This window comes from Balaenoptera musculus, chromosome 3 (genome assembly GCF_009873245.2).
Source record: "Balaenoptera musculus isolate JJ_BM4_2016_0621 chromosome 3, mBalMus1.pri.v3, whole genome shotgun sequence".
NCBI lineage: Eukaryota > Metazoa > Chordata > Mammalia > Artiodactyla > Balaenopteridae > Balaenoptera > Balaenoptera musculus.
Window position 1 is genome coordinate 5201563 of NC_045787.1, and position 17187 is coordinate 5218749.

At 46.7% G+C, this 17187-nt stretch overlaps 1 protein-coding gene across 2 annotated transcripts in view; it reads right to left on the reverse strand.

Annotated features, from left to right (window-relative positions):
* Positions 1-2414: 2414 nt before the first annotated feature.
* NSUN2 (NOP2/Sun RNA methyltransferase 2) overlaps positions 2415-17187 on the reverse strand; it is a 29225-nt gene continuing 14452 nt past the window's right edge. The window contains exons 10-21 of one of the 2 annotated variants that reach the window (XM_036846294.1): positions 16053-16183; positions 13288-13361; positions 12590-12720; positions 12171-12267; positions 11465-11611; positions 9255-9439; positions 8848-8940; positions 7978-8113; positions 7104-7184; positions 6659-6797; positions 5406-5445; positions 2415-3415 (exon numbers count right to left, since the gene is read on the reverse strand). In XM_036846294.1, the coding sequence (XP_036702189.1) occupies positions 3193-3415; positions 5406-5445; positions 6659-6797; positions 7104-7184; positions 7978-8113; positions 8848-8940; positions 9255-9439; positions 11465-11611; positions 12171-12267; positions 12590-12720; positions 13288-13361; positions 16053-16183 (1477 nt within the window). In that variant the 3' untranslated portion in view covers positions 2415-3192. The remainder of the gene's footprint in view (positions 3416-5405; positions 5446-6658; positions 6798-7103; positions 7185-7977; positions 8114-8847; positions 8941-9254; positions 9440-11464; positions 11612-12170; positions 12268-12589; positions 12721-13287; positions 13362-16052; positions 16184-17187) is intronic. The other variant, XM_036846293.1, reaches the window with a different exon arrangement.

The window sequence follows — 17187 nt, forward strand, 5'->3', positions numbered from 1 at the left end:
AGACAAATCAACCAAACACAGTGTGTGGTCTATTTGTCCAGACCAATTTAAAAAACAAACTGAGAGTAAGCAAATGTGAACATTAACTAAGCTATTTGTGGGGTTTTTTGGTCTTTATTTCTTCCCCATCTCCCAGCAACCACTTTTCTACTGCTTTTTTCTGAGTTCAACTTTTCTTTTTTAGATTCCACACATAAACGACACCATGTCGTATTTGTCTTTCTGTCTGCCTTATTTCACTCAGCACAACACCCGAGAGGTCCATCCATGTTGTCACAATGGCACGACTGCCTTCTTTTTTACGGCTGAATAATATCCCGTTGTATATATATGCCCCACGTCTTCTTTACCCATTCATCTGTTGATAAACACTTAGGTTTACCCGTTTCCGTACCTTGGCTATTGTAAATAACATATGACTAACATGGGGGTGCAGATATCTCTTGGAGATAAGTTTCATCCCTTTTGGATAAATACCCAGAAGACTGCTGAATCATCTGGTAGCTCTATTTTTAACTTCTTGAAGAACCTCCAGACTGTTTTCCACTCCCACCATCAGTGTACCAGGGTTCTCTCTTCCCCATGTCCTCACCAGCCTTTCTCCTTTTAGGTAATAGTCATCCTAACAAATTGTGAGGTGACATCTCATTGTGGTTTTGATTTGCATTTCCCTGATGACTGCTGGTGTTGAGCACTTTTTCATTTATCTGTGGCCATTTGCCTTCTTTGGGAAAATGCCTACTTAAGTCCTTTGCCCCTTTTTTTAATTGGATTTTTTTTTAATTCAGTTGTATGGGTTCCCTGTATTTTTAGTATTAACAGGTTAAATTTTAGTATTAACCCCTTATCAGACATATGGTTTGCAAACATTTTCTTCCATCCCATAGATCACCTTTTCGTTTTGTGGGTTTCCTTTGTAGTCCCACCTGTTTATTTTTGCTTTTGTTGTCATACCCAAAAGAATCATTGCCAGGAGCCATGTCATGGAGCTTACCCCTTATGTTTTCTTCTAGGAATTTCAGAGTTTCAGTCTACATTTAAGTCTTTAATCCACTTTGAGCTGACTTTTGTATATGTGTAAGATAGGGGTCCAGTTTCATGCTTTGTGCATGTGGCAATCCTCTTTTCCCAGCACTATTTATTGAAGAGACTGTCCTGTTCTCATTGTATAGTCTCAGTTCCTTTGCCAAAAATTGACCATATATGCATGAGTTTATTCCTGGGCTTTCTATTCTGATCTACATGCCTGTTTTTCTACCAATAGCATACTGTTTTGCTATAGCTTTTTAATACAGTTTGAAATCAGGAATATGATGCCTATAGCTTTATCCTTTTTCTCAAGATTGCCTTGGCTATTCAGGGTCTCTTGTAGTTCCATACAAATCTTAGGATTCTTTTTTCTGTGAAGAATGCCGTTGGAATTTTTTAGGGCTTGCATCAAATCTGTAAGATCACTTTGGGCAGTATGGACATTTCAACAATATTAATTCTTCCAATCCATGAGCATGGAGTATCTTACCATTTATTTGTGCCTTCAATTTTTTCATCCATGTCTTAATAGTTTTCGGTGTACAGAATTTTCATGTAAGTTATCTGACGTTAAGGAATTGTTACTGCTTTTGGTGTGAAGTTATTGAGGTTATTTTTTATTTTTATTTTTTAAAAGATTTTTTTGATGTGGGCCATTTTTAAAGTCTCTATTGAATTTGTTACAATGTTGCTTCTGTTTTATGTTTTGTTTTTTTGTCCATGAGGCATGTGGAATCTTAGTTCCCAGACCAGGGATTGAACCCACGCCCCCTGCACTGGAAAGCGAAGTCTTAACCACTGGACCGCCAGGGAAGTCCCGAGGTTATTTTTTAAAAAGAAAAAGGGTCCTTATCTTTTGAAATGTTAGACACGATTTACTTCAAAATAATACAAAAAGGTGGGTATTAATGAGATTGTATTCACTGTGAAAGCCAGGTGACAGGGACATGAAGGTTCACCACACCATACTCTTCTTTCCTGAAATTTTGAGGGTCTTGATAGGATGTGTCACCCAGAACCCCGCCTGACACAGAGCAGGGACCTGGTAAGCAACTAACTGAAACGGCCACGCAGCTCCTGCCTGGTCAGCACAGTGCCCGAGGGAGCCCATTCAGCACTGGAGACGGTTCCCAAACTGCTAAGCAACCCTCTGCCCACCCACATCGGGCTCACTGTAGCTGCAGCGTCAGTACCGCCCTCTGGAAGATAAAAGGTTAACCCACAAGAAAGTCCTTCAAGCGCTTTCAGGCCTAACTACTGACTTTATTCAAGAGCTGCCTTCACATTAAAATTCCTTCCACCAGCTAAGAAGGCTTTAATCCTAATGTTTCCATTTACCCCAAAATAAGTTAGTTCCTTCTGCCTCATGAACTGGAGTAAACACTAGAGTCGTACACATACCCATTTTCATTAATGACTCTTTATTTAAACTTTCCAAGGATCCCAAACCCCATTTAAAAATTAAAATTGCAGGGTACTCCAATAAAAGCACATAAAACCCTCATGACTAGTATCACAATTCACGATACAACTCTTACTGTGAGAAAGTTTATTTTACCTTTTATTACAAAGGCACAGAAGTCATCTGAGACCTCAGATATTAACCCCACCGCGTATTAATGTCACACTAATGGGCCACTTAATACAATTATTAAAGCTGATAGTACAGTTTTCCAACAATCCACACGTAGTTACAGATTCCCCCAAAAAAAAATGCCTAAAAGAAGCACTAGGCCTTAAGACCAATACAGGCATAACAAAAGGGACCTGAAATTTTCTGCCAGGGCAGTTATATTTCTTGGTAGAATAAGACTTTAACAATGAAAGTCTATTACCGGCAACAGGCATACTGGACCCAACTTTGCCAAAGAAATGAGGAAATTCTAACAAGCTAAAAAAATACCTTCCATACGCTCCACGTGAAAGGCGTCCGGGGGTCACTCACAGACCTGGCCTGCCGTCACCTCCCAGTCTTGACAGGCGTGTGCCTCACCGCTCACGAGTAGTCCTGGGTTGCGCCTCCGCGGCGGCGTGTGCCTCACCGCTCACGAGTAGTCCTGGGTTTCGCCTCCGCGGCGGCGCCGAGGCGGAGGCCCCTGCAGCCAGCGCACCGGGGCGGGCCGGCCGCCGGGTCACTGCCTGTGGCGGCCTCTGGCCGGCCGGCTACCCCGCCCCTTGCTCGGCAGCCAGCTGGTCCTCCGGAGCCCCAGGGCTGGCTGCACTCGCGCTCGTCGGAACACCCCTCTCTTTCTTCTTTTCTGCCGACACCTCCAGCCCCATCATCCTGAGATAGTGAAGCCGTTCATTCTTTGGCACAAAAGTTCGAATTGAGGCCTTTCCCCGCCATCCACACAGCACGATGGGGCACTGGAGCGTGTCCGGTTTCCTGTGAACACAACGGCTCCGGGTAAGCATTAAGCATCCTCCTAACTGCACCGTAGGCAGTGCTAACACACAACCGCTCCCCTAAAGTACCCCGAAGCCACGGGGAAGGCACTGTAGTCTGTGATTCTACGGAGGCTTCTCTCAAAGGAAAACCCGCTTCCTTCCTCCTGTCCTGAAGAGTACCAACGCCCTCAGGTTGGCCAGGTTTTCCTTCTAAAAACTCACAGTGGAATAACCCCCAACTCTGCAGATTTCAAACACTTTCAGTGTTAGAATTTCCAAATACTTGCACCTTCGCCAACGTGAAGACCCATCTGTATCCACCCTACCAACCACCAGGAACTTGTCCTGTCCCTCGTGGCTCCTCGCAGCTCGCGGCCCACGTCTACAGATGAGCAAACTGAGGCCCCGCAGAGGCCGGATAACTGGGCCCAGGGTAACAGCGCCAGCCGGACGGGGCACCAGGACCGGGAGCCAGGACCACCATGCTTTCCGTACTCAATGCTTCCCGGAATTGGGTCTGGTCACCCACCCCCGTAACGGTACGATGCCCGGCGCGCCGAGCCTGCCTGTGTCCAGCAAGCAGTGCCATCCAGGTCCAAACGCCCTGCCTGCCCAACCGGCTTCCCAGGCGGCATCAACTCCCCTTTCCGAACTGGGAGGGCGGCTACTGTCTGTATTGCGCATGTGCCCCTTACCAAGCACTGTGCGTACCAGCCTGTACCATGCATACTGTTATTTACTTTCTTTCAAACGTGACTCTGGTCTAGTTTTTAAGGCTCCTAAAGCCCTCATTTAAGTAAACATGTGTCCCAAGCCTACCTGATGCCAGGCATCAGTGACACAGGCTGTGCAAGGAACAAACAAGCGTTTCAGTCATATTTCTCAAAAAACAAACAGAAAAAGAGAAAGGCCTGAACCAGGAAGAGAGAAACCACTAAGAAAAGGAGATGGAAACACATCGGACCTTTCCATTTTTCTAGGACAGTGAGTTGATAAAAAACGATGACAGGAAAATACCAGAAAATTCCCATACTCCCATTTTCTTCCTCTTTAAAAAATCTAATTCCTGAAGCTGTCTTTTCACCTGTGTACTTCAACCAGTAGAAACCAGCATATGTGGAAAAGCGGACCCGCATCTTAAAACAGCCTACAGTTTTCTACGTGGGCCACACGAGCACTGTTACCTTACAACCCACCTGCCGTCTTACTCCTGGTCCCGCCCCGCCCCAGGCTGCACCCCACAGACCATGCTGGGTGCCAGGACCTGGCCTCCCGTGCGAACTCCACCCAGGCTGCTGCCCAGCTGGTCCTGCCTTCCAGAGAAGCTGCCCAAACCCCTCTCCAGCCCAGACTCTGCTCTATCTCCTCCTTTGGAAATGGTGCTTTATTTGACAGAGGCAGCTGTTAAATGTAAACCAGTCTGGGGACGCGAATGCTGACCCTGCCACCCCCTGCTGAGGACCCCTGGGCCTGACACCCAAGTCCTCTGTCTTGTTTCTGGCAAGCGCTGACCACGTGGGACCTGCTCCCCCTGCGAGGGGTGTCGCAGAGCAGTGGCCCCGTGGTCCCGAGGTGGCTGTCAGTCTAGCTACGGGGGCCGGCCCCCCATGCCCCGGCCCAGAGCAACACTGCCTGGTACCTAACGGGTGATCCACAAACACCAGCCGAACCAACAGCCGAGGTGGAAGAACTCAACCTCTCTTGACTATCTTATCTGTACACTTTCTCTGTTTAAGGTAAAAATCAGAATTAGATTTCTAGGGCACAGAGAATAGGACTCTGCATTTTATCTTCTAAATAAAAACACACGTGGCTTGAAAGGAATGTTTTATCAAGAGTATCTTCATGACATACGAGAATATTCCAGTTCTAAAATTTGCACAGTACTATTTGAGAGGAACATCATAAAAGGCTTCTAAGACCACCCACCACCCCCCCCCCCACGGACAAGAACACGGAGGCTCCGAGGGCAGGAGCGTCTCACTTACGCGGGGTCCGGTTCGTACTTCAGGACGACGCTGCCCTTGGCTGGAAGAGAAACAGACACACACTGGTCGAGCTCTGCCAGCAGGGACACCTCTGCTGTGCACGTTTGTGTGCCCAGAGAACAGTAATCTAGACTCTTGGTCTCAGGGGTCTGGAGGCAGAAAAGAGGCCTTTCCGTCTAACTTCACAATGCCATCTGCAAGCCAGGCACCAAGTGGGGTCACGGGGACAGTGGGGAAGAGGCTCACGTCAGACCACTGAGAGACTGAAACACTCAGCAAGCCTCTCTCAGGAGCAGGGAGGTGGGGATTAACTACTGCTTGATTCTCAAAATTCAAGACTAAATAAATAACTGCTCCCACTCCCCGAAAGAGCATGGAACAACACATTAAAAAATGCCAAAAATTATGCTGCAGTCGTCCAAATGTAGGATTAAAAGAGAAAAAGAGCACACGTCCCCTCCTCCTTTAAAACAATCCCTACTTTGAACGCAGCCCTGCCTGGGGAGACGAGGAGGCCTCGGCCCGGCAAGCTCCTACTCCTCAGGCTTCAGGCCTGAACGTCAGGCATGAGACCACGTTAACTTCAATGACTGATTTGTGCCCTTTTCAGCCAACTGAGCCGGAAATAAGGAATAAGTTATAAAAAAGTAAGTAAGAAAGAAAAGAAAAACAGAACTAGAGTCCAAGTGGGATTATTTGTATTCTTAGGAGGAAACGTCACTCAGTGATTCGAGGTGGAAGTTTATGAAACAGAAAAGCACGGATGTGACCGCCACCCGCAGAGCAGCAGGACCTTGGGCAAGGACGCACACTCTACTGCAGGGCGCTGGTCAAGGTGCCAAACCAAGCCGACAGCCTGTGCTCGTCGGTCCCCTGGGCCTCGAGACGCAGACACACCCGAGCGCTGGGACCTGCCCTCTGCATCCACGCGGGGCCCGGCCCTGGCTGCCCGAGTGACAGTGGGCAGCCTGGGGCTCTGGCAGGCGGGCTGGCCGGGCCCCGACACCTGCACAGGTAACCGTGGAAGGCTGGCTCGGGGAAGGAGAGCAACCCCAGCAATGCCCTTGACCCTCAATGAAAGGGATTATCAGGTATGTCTCCAGAAATCCCTCCGAAAATCGACGCAAGCACTAAGAACAAAGTCACAACGTCCTGAAACATAGAAGTGAAAAAGCTCCATCAGGCAGGAACACCTACATCTTCACTATGTGTACGAGGACAAGCTGCGTCTCTACGCCAGCCAAACTGCTTACCCATGTCCTTGACTTGGCTGTATGCCTCACTGCTGAGTTTTCTAAAAAACGGATTTTCCTGGGTTAACAGAATTTTAACATCTTCCATGGAGACGATGATAATTCTTGAATTAATAAATGGATACAACGTATATATTCCCTGTGGGAATAAAGAGAGGTGGCCATTACGAATGGCAGCAATCACCACCCAGGCACGTGAGGTGAGCCGCCGGCGTCCGCGGGGTCTGGCCGGCCCTCCCCTCACGGCAGCCCCTGGCAGGCGGGACGCCAGTGACACGCGGGACACACGCCAGCAAGCACAGCCCCACCCTAGCGCCCCGGGAAAGCTCAGTGTCCTCGAGAGCCCCCCTGGCAGAAGCCAGCCTGGCGCTCAGTGGTCCTGACCCGCCGGGCCAGCTCAGAAACACCCATCCACGCCTCCGCGGCCCCCACCGGCCGCGCTTACCTCCTGCGCCAACCGGAAAGCACAGTCGAACTCTTCACCGCTGTTGTTTCGACACCAGACTTTAACCCCAGTGTTAATAACCTGGGATGGAAAATATCAGATGAAACGCACGTAAGTGAAAGTCAGGATAATCGACTAAAATACTCCTTTCTACCACAAGGAGACAGAGCTCTAAGTAGCTGCTGAAAGAAGGAAAAAAGGAGCGGAAAATACTTCAAGAGTCATCTGACTAAAATAGACGTTCTCTTGGCCCAACCGATACTCTCACACGGCTTCGGTTTCTGTGGCTTATACGAACTGATAATTACAACAGACGTTAAAACCAAGAAACTCTGAGAACACAAGAATAGGTCAGCACACGTTCCACGGGCCATCAGGAGCAAGGATGCCGTCAGCCTGGAAACCCCAGCAGACACCCAAGAGAGGAAGGAAAGACGGCACCTAATGGCCCAGCCCTGTCCTGAGAACACTCTGACCTCGGGGGCCTCCAGACCACACAGAGATGAGCAGCGTTAAACACGCAGGCGAGAGGGAGACGAGCTGGGAAAACTGTAAAGCCAATGAGAAGAGGGCCCAGCAGTGGAAAAATTCTAAGGAAAATGGAAACAAACAAAGCCAAGCGCCCACAGGAGCAGCAGGCAGACGTCGGTCCCCCACGACACAGACAGCGTGAGCCCAGCGGGGCCGACAGGACACGGCCGAGCAGCCTGTGCCTGGCAGCGGCCGAGACCCCCGGGCAGCTCGGCTCCCCTCTGCCCACGACGCGCAGACTGGCAGGGCCGCGTCAGGACCGGCCCCTCCCGCCCGAGTCCCAGCAGACGCGAAAGCACAGCGCCCTGAGCGCACGCGGGCCCCGGGGCTGCGTGAGCGGTACCTTCACCCTCTCGCTGTTGTTCAGCAGCACGTTTCTCAGCTCCTTGGACACCATGTAGAGCTGCCTTCTCTTCCCCTCCACAGTTCGAGTTAACAAGTTCATCTTTGGGAAGGAAGGGCCCAAAGCATAAAATTTCCTGCGAAGAAGAAAGGGCGGCTGACAAGAGTTCCGTTCAGAATGTGACGAATGCCTCTTGGCAGCCTGCTCGCCCCGACAGGTCCCGCTCCTCAAAGCTGCTGTGGGTAAGGGTGCCAGCACTCTGCCGTGGACGCCCACCTTCACCCGCTTCACCTGGGCCTCCGGGAGCTTCGCCCGAGCGCAGCTAGATCTGGGACCTGCGTTAACAGGTGCGACCTCCCCCCTCAACTGCTGCTCCAACACCACACCTGAGAGCACCCGCCTGCTGCGTGGGCATTTGAGGAGGGATTTTTACAAACACAGGCAAAGGACCCACTATCTACAAGACAATGAATGTAAGTGACCACTCTGGTTTAAAGATACCAAGTTCAACAAACAAGGAAGAGATGAACCCAAGACTGTTATCCTGAGCACCTCTCCCCTCTGTTCTACCTGGAAATCCCACCCAGACCCACTACTCTTCACTTCCTAACTGGGAACAAGGCGGGGAGCCCTGGCCGCAGCCCAGAGTTTTCCATCTCTCTATCATCTATACCTTTGGGCGGTTTAGGTTCTCTGATTACTGCTCACCTTAAATTGAAGGGTTCAGTAAACACCCTCTAAACTTTCATCCAGCTCCGACATGCGTTAAAAAGGGGCTAAATGAAAAACTACAGTTAAATGTGACTACGTGTGCATTTAACCCTACGGTAAATTTAGAAGAAGAATTTAAAACGTTGAATTCATCCTTACTGGATAGGTGGAAATAATGGGTCGTCTTCAGGAATAAATACAAACGGATCTTCTTTAAATCCAAATAACTTCATTTTCTTAGATGGAGGAGGACTGAGAAGGGAATGGAGACGAGACGATCTGTCATCTGAGAAATGCCGCTAAATCCCAATAGCACACGCCTCCGCCCGCCCAGCCCTCATCCCAGCTCCGTGCAGCGCGGGCTCTGTAGGGAAGTAGGTCTCTTCCCTCCAGAGGACAGCCCGCGGCATCCACCCTGGGGGTTCCTCAGCACTGAACCGTGTCCTATACAGCAAGGACCTTCTCACCCCTGCAAAACCACCCCCGAGACAGCTCTGGGTTCCTGTTTAATCTACGAGGGCTGGGGAGACACGAGAACGTGAGCAACAAGACACACCGTTTCTTACCCACACACACCATCTTTCTTATTTCCATTATTCTCTAAATTCTCAGCTCTTTCAGTTGCTTCTGTGTCGCTAATCCCAGCGGCCGGTTTACTCTCCAGCTCCAAGGGGTGGGAGACGCTCTTTCCCATGGGGTCTGCTGGGCCCGGCTGCACAGGCCCCCGTGGCTCTGCAGACTCACCCTGCAGCTGGAACAGGGGGTAAGCTTGTTTAAACTCAGCCAACAACCTCCTCTGCCCTGATACAGGAACAGACGGAACTCAAACGTCGCAAAATCCATCCAAATGAATACAGCATCTCATGTACAAAAGAGAGACAACAGATTTTTTTTAAAACAAGTGTTTTAAATCTATCTGCTATTATAAGCAGAATTCATGGGCACTGATTCTAGTTTTAACTTCCCGTTTCCTAGCAAAGGCCAACAACGCCAGCTTGTCTTCACTCAGAAATGCTGCCGTGCATCTGCTCTGCGTGATGAGTCGCATGCTGCCCCAAACACACTATCCGGGGCCGAGAAGACAAGGACATACATAAAGGACAGTGGAAACTCTCCCAGGACCCCTGGATAAACCGCTGTGGAGATTAGAAGAAAGATAGTAGAAAGATAAAGTGCACCTCCAGGGACCAAGAAACTACCTGTAGAAAAACGAACTTCTGATCCGGGATAACAGTATAAATTTGGCTTTAAGAATGTGCAAAACGTCTCACTTACATTAATTTTTTATGTATGTTTTATATACGATCTTACATAAAAAAACTATTACATGACACATAGCACAGCAACTACAGGTAATAACACTGTTGCATATCTCAAACTTCCTAAGAGAGCAGATCTCAAAAGTTCTCACCATGAGGAAAAACATTCTGTAACTATGTATATACAAACAGAATCATTATGTCCTCCACCTGAACTAATATAATGTTGTATGTCAATTACACCTCAACTTAATAAAATTCTTTAAAGCTACATGTCCTTTCTAACAGGTCACGAGATTGGTAAAGTGATAATTCTCAATCCCTATGAAGTGAGTTTACGAATTAGGACACTTGAACACAGAAAAGTTCAACGTGTCCCTCAGTTCACAAAGCTATTAAGTGGACAAGTTGCTAAGGTCCTAAAGCTATTAACACTAGGCAACACCGCCTCCCAGAAAATGTACTCTACTTAATTGTTGGAAAAAAAAAAAGAGGCAAAACAGAACCAACCCCCGAACCCTCTGACAAGGCCAGCGACGGTGCGCACCCTTCCTATGCCCGCCTGTGCCTGCCGTTCGGAGCCTGTCTCCCACGCCCCTCTGTGCAGGAGGCTTTTTCTGTTCCACCGCAATGGCCCAGACCCAATCCTGCCCCTCACAAGGAAACCAACAGCACTTCGTCAGCATGGCTCTCCCTGGCTCCAATCCTGACTGTATTTACAAGCTCCATCACTTCAACTAGACAACGGCGTCCTGAAGACTGAGAAGCTGAGTTATCAATGTGGCCCCAGCAGAGTCACGCTGGGCGAGCTCACGGGGCAGGCCGCCAAAACAGGTTTTCTCAGCTAAATGAATGAGGAACTGACACACTCAAAGGAGACAGAAGAAGTAGTAAGATTTAAATGAGCAAATGATACCAAGTTGTTCTAAAAAGTAAGATGCCACATCAGAGGTGGCACACTGAAGAAAAAGCTCAAAACCACTTATGTGACAAAAATGTCAGCACAGCCCCAAGTGCAAGGGAATCTGAAGTACACGTATGCGACAGGCTCTGGCCAGTAACCATGTAGTACAGCACCAGTCGTGCGCTTTGACCATGTCAGATGTGACCGGTGCCACGTAAGATGCTTCTTCGAGTGAAAGTTCACACTGTTTTTAAATCTCGGAACGAAAGCATGAAAAATATTTCACTAATAACTTACTTTAAACTGCATGAAAATCACATTTTATTATACTGCGATAAATAAAATGTCATTAATCTCACTTTTCCGTTTACTTTTTAAAACGTGGCTGCAAGAAAATTTAAGTTACCGTGTGGCCGGCGTTCATGTGTTAGGGAGCACTGCTCCGAGCTCCGGGGGGGGCCCCATTCCCGACCGGGAGTGAGGGGCTGTGAGAGTCAGGGGCTCCGCCTCTGGAAAACCTCTCCAACTCACAAGCACCGCGCCGACGGCCCGCAACCGCCACGTCGCTTCAGTGTGAGGCTGCGCCCCAGGCGTTCGTCGGGATTAGCCATACCCCAGAGAACGGTTTCCTTTCTGTTTCTCCAAAGGCCAAGCATTCCTTGTCCTCGTTTTCCAGCACGCACTGTGACCCCAGGCCATGTTCCACGGTCACGGAAGGAAGGCTGACGGACACGCTAACAAAGCTCCCCACGTTGATACACTGATAAGGGGAGGAGAGCGCATCACACGGCAACCTTGTGTCAAGACTCAAGGCTGCCCTCTCCGAACCCCTCGGCTTCACGGCCTCCCTTACATAACCCAGGGGGCGGCTGAGGTTCGCTCGACAGGTCAGGCCCTGTCTATGTCCACGTCAGCCAGGCCTGGACAGCCTGTCATGACCTCTCATGGCCAAGGCAAAGACGGGCTGGCCTGCGGTTGGCAGAGTTGTTCCGACTGAAAACTACCCACAGGAAGGCAGACACAGACACCGGCCTGCAGGGGTTCCTTCTGATCCTAGACCACAGAGCAGTCGTCTTTACGACTTTCCAATTTTTATTAAAGAACTGGATTTAAGATATAGAAGAAATGCATTTCCCAACTCTGCCTTTTCCACCTCCCTTGTAAGACACTGCTGCTTTCTGGAAAACTCAAAATTTAAATTTAAGAACACCACCAGCACCGCCTCACACACAAAAACGCTCCACTGACCTCAGCCAGCTTCTGCCTCAACTGCACAAAAAGACCGCACGGTATGTTACGTTGTTTTGGAAGATGTTTACCTTTGGGGGACGTTTATTCCATGGCATTGAAGACTTTTTCACTAATACTGCCACGAAGAACCCTCCAGTGTTTTGATGATGTGGTAATATCCTAAGACTGAAACAAACAAACAAACAAAAACACCCCACACAATTTACCGTTTTTAACTGATCCTAAGCACACTCTTTTGCTGTAAATATTCACCCAGCCCTCACTGACAGAATCGTCAATGTGTAATGTGTAAAAAGTTAACGTACTGGCCAAAGTATTACCTAATTAAATTCAAGCCATTTATTTTTGTTATTTACAAATGCTCAACGCCTGCAGCTCAGGCCCTGAGAACCTTACTTGCTGAAAAGCTCACACACGAGGGGTCGGCCACAGGCGCAGCCCAGAACACGCAGGACACGCCAGAGGTCCCACCTCCCCACGAGCTCACCACCGCTCTAGGTGCATCGCCTGTGACTTCTCGGGGTCCTTTGGGGGGAACATGGTAGGCCGAATTTGGGTGTGTCTGCTGTGGGGAACATCATCCCACGTTGCAAACCACTGCCCATCCTTCGTCATCACCTGCAGGACGAGAGGGTGGGATTCTAGATTACCAGCCCCACCTAATAATAGGAAAAGTCAGAGTGGGCGATTCTCATTTCTCTCCAAAGCGAGGACTGTTTGCAAAGATAAAAATGAGACAACCTTCTATTCCATGAAACAGGACAATCGTCCTATAAAGCAGCATTTTCATTTTCCATGTGGGTTTTTATTTCTTTTTTAAAACAAGCCTCAGATTGTTCCTCGTTTAAAACTGAAAAGTGAATTGTTTCATATTGGAAACAAGGCTTGAATTCCAGCCAGTTAAAAGAAAAAAAGCAAAACTATACTTATGGGGATGAGAATAAACAAAGCTGACTTCTAATTGCAGAATAAAGACAGGAAAACTTTTCCAGGGCCAGAGAGAAATATTTGTGTCATCATACCATTTGTCATTAAACATAATTTTGAAATTGATTCTAAGCTGCATAACCAAATGTACTATTTATTCAAGTTACCCAACCGTGGGTGCTTTAAAACGTCCACAAGTCTAACAGGTCTATCGAGCTGATCTGCCCTTCTGAGCCAGAGACCTTGCAGAAAGACTACCTTCCACTGTGTGAGCCCAGGCATCCACTTTAGTCCTGGCAACTCAGAAGACACATCAGCAAGCTCCAAGGCACCTATGTATCAAACAAAAAACAAAAACAAAAATTCACATTATGCCCAGTGAAAGAAACTAATTATAAAAGATCACATATTGTATGATCCCATTTACAGGAAATGCCCAGGGAGGGCAGATCCACACAGGCAGAGAGCAGATTAGTGGTTCCTGGGGCGGGCGGGGGTGGGAACAGGGAGTGACTGCAAATGAGCTCTTCTCAAAAATGCAGTGAAGTCACTACAGATCACCGAACTGCACACTTAGAACAAGTGAATGTTACGTGCATAAATGACAACACAGTAAAGCTGCTGCAATACGGAGCTGCAGAGTCCACACCGCGTCCGAGACAAACTCCACAGCAACAAGAGAAGCCACCGCAATGAGAAGCCTGCACACCACAACGAAGAGTAGCCCCCATTCGCCACAACTAGAGAAAGCCCGCGCGCAGCAACAAAGACCCAACGCAGCCAAAAATAAATAAATAAATTTATAAAAAGAAAAAAACAAAACAAAACACTGTGTCTACAGTAGCACTACTAAAAGAAGCTGTAAGTTGGGGCCATTACAGGAAACCTCTCAAATCAACTACCATCCACAGACCACAGACAGATCAGACAGTCTCAGGAAGAGGAAAATCCAACATAAGCTCCATGGAAGCTACGAAAAATGCAGGCAATCATGAAAACAGAGCGAAAGAATCCCCAAGGTGGAGGCCCAACAGTAAGAAACCTTTGACAAAAGCATCACACTGACCTCCACTAGTACATCCAAATATTCTGGCTTTTAAAAGCAAACACTAGATAATAGTGCAAGTGTACGAAAACTGGTTTTCTCAATCAAACACTGCCCTGGGCTCAGCAGTGACTTCCTGCCAGCATTTGGGTCAGAAGCTGCCAACGCTGGCCCAGCGCGTGTAGACTGAAAGCCTATCAGCCACCCTTCCCCCAGCTGAGTCTGAGGACTTCCAGGTGGGGACCACAGCCTCTCCAGGCGAAATCCCCAGCGACTGCAGAGTACAAGGCCCAGCCAAGGCCTAGTGTCTGATGAAGCCACGTCCACACGTGACGCCTCTACACGACGTCTACACACGACGGAGGACGGAGATGAGACATCTACAATGTGGTCTGGAGCAACCACGTGCAGAGATGGCTGTGAGAGCAAACCCGAGACTGGAAACCCACCTGCCTGGTAAGAAAGTAATTACAGACTAGGACACTAAGAGTTAAATGTACTGTCAAATTACATCGCCCACAGCCGTCCTCTTCACATGCCTTTCGAAATAAAGTACCATCAAAAATGTAGAGCTCATAACCATGCAAGGAACACTGTTCAGAAATCACGTCTTTATGTAAGTATAGCAAAACAAAGTAAACACAACATAGTAAATGCAGGTCGAAAGGACCCCAAAGGTGCGAACAACCAGAGGGCTGACCACACAGCACAGAGATCACTAGGCCACTAAGAATGGAGCAGAAGCCTAGACGGTCTCGGACACCGCCTCAGGAAATGCACACCTGTTTCAACATCTGCATTTCAACTTGCTTCATACATAAGTAGAAAACTCGGTAGCATTCTATTCTGGAAATGTAGTTAGTTTGAAATTTCCAATTATTTCTGTTAAGGAGAAACTGACGGAACGGTTAACATTTCAGCAAAAACATGAAAACATTATGAAATGTTCTTACAACCTGTCTGGCCCCTCAGTATAAAACAGTGTGATAAGACCTCACACCCATTAGGATGGTTACTATCAAAAAACAAAACAAAAAAACAACCACAACAACAAAAAAAACCCAGAAAATAAAAAGTGCTGGCGAGGATGTGGAGAAATTGGAACCCTTGTGCACTGTTGGTGGGAATATAAAATGGTGCAGCTGCTGTGGAAAACAGTATGGTGGGTCCTTAAAAATAAACACAGAATTACCATCTGGTGCAGCAATTCCACTTGTGTGTACGCACAAAAGAACTGAAGGCAGGGTCTAAAAGAGTTATTGGTACAGCCATGTTCAAAGCAGCGTTTATTCACAACAGCTAAAATGCAGAAGCAAAACCAAGTGTCCATCAACAGATTAATGGATAAACAAAATATGGTCTAAACATACAATGGAATATTTTCAGCCTTAAAAAGGAAGGAAATTCTGATATACTACATAACATGGGTAAACTTTGAGCACATTATCCGAAAAGAAGTAAGCCAGTCAGTCACAAAACAACAGTACTGTAATGATTTCACTCAAAGGAGATATCTAGAGTGGTCAAAGTCACAGAGACAGAAAAATAATGGGGGGGTGGGCAGAGGGGATACTGGGGAGTCGTTTAATGGGTCCAGAATTTCAAGGTGAAGAGCTCTGGAAATTGGCTACACAACAATGTGAATGTAGTTAACACCATCGAACTATATATTTTTAAATAGTTAAGATGGTACATTTTTAAGTTATGTAAGTTTTACCACAATTTTTTAAAAAATGCAACAGTGTGGTAAGGATCTGACATAACCTTTCAAACTTAGAGAAACAAAATGGGCAAACTGCATAATTCACGAAATACAACAAACCCATTATATAAGCATGTTTTTAATCAGGGATACCTCATTTTAGGGTTTATGGGCTAATCACACAAACGAACGTAGAAATACAGAAAAATACACTATAGCAATAAAGGTTTTGAAAAGTACATACATACTCTTATTGAAAGATCATCATGCACTTACCTTCACTCTTTTCCAGTAAAGATGCTATGACTGCTTCATCTTCAATGGGGTTTAGTGAACACGTAGAATACACCATCCTGCCGCCTTCCACTAGCTGTTCAGCGCCCCGAGTTGCAATCCGCAGCTGTAAACTAAGGGCCGGAGACTAGGTTACCCTAGGTTACCCTATGTGCCGAGCACATCCGCACGGCACATACGTCATAGGCACTGACTATAGCACATATTCATTACAAATTTTATGACAGACATAATAAAATATAAAATACTCTATGCAAGGTGAACAACTCCCATATAAAGAAAAAAATAACAACAAAAATTTTAAGATTTTAAGCGAAGTTAGAGTAACCCTATATAAGATGTTCCCTGTTTATCTAAAAAGCACCTATTTATAGATGTTGTTACTATATGTTGTTGTTACTGTTCTGTTAACCTTTCCCAACATGCCAACAAGCAAAGCATAAAGCTGATTAACAACTGAATTCAATACAGTAGCTAAATCTCACTATTAAAAAGTCTCCATACTTATAGAAATATTTGCTTTTTCTTTCCATGAGCAGTTTGCATCTCTTAGTACATTATAATCCCAATTGCCTGTTTCACAAAAACAGTAGTAAGTTTTTAACAGAGAAACAAAATTTCCTGAAGTTATTTATGGTAAATATTCATTAGTACCCTCTAGATCACCCATAGTTCTATATTTGTATAATTTTAATGTTAAGTGAAAAAAAGAAAGCAAAGCTCTGTAGACAGTACAATCAAAACAGCTAGTTTAAAAATCCCTCTGCACGGAAAAACACTATAATACACCAGGCGTGACAGAAATTATCTCTGAGTTAGAAGAGTTTCTTTTTCCTTTCACTTCTAAGAACTTTCCAAATTTTCTTTAAAGACAACCAAAACATATTTCTGAGAGGTCAAAATGTTAAGCAAAATAATTCAACACAAAAGAACTGAAAACACAGAGGAGAAATATTAGTAAGAAATGGTCATTTCATGGAAAACACATGTTTGAAATGTTACAGGAAACTTTTATAAAAGGCATTCTCAATAAACGTGTACCTGAAATGTATACAATCTTCAGTTCCCTACTCTTGAGAGGTTTTAAAAACAACTACTTCTGACAAATAAGCAAACT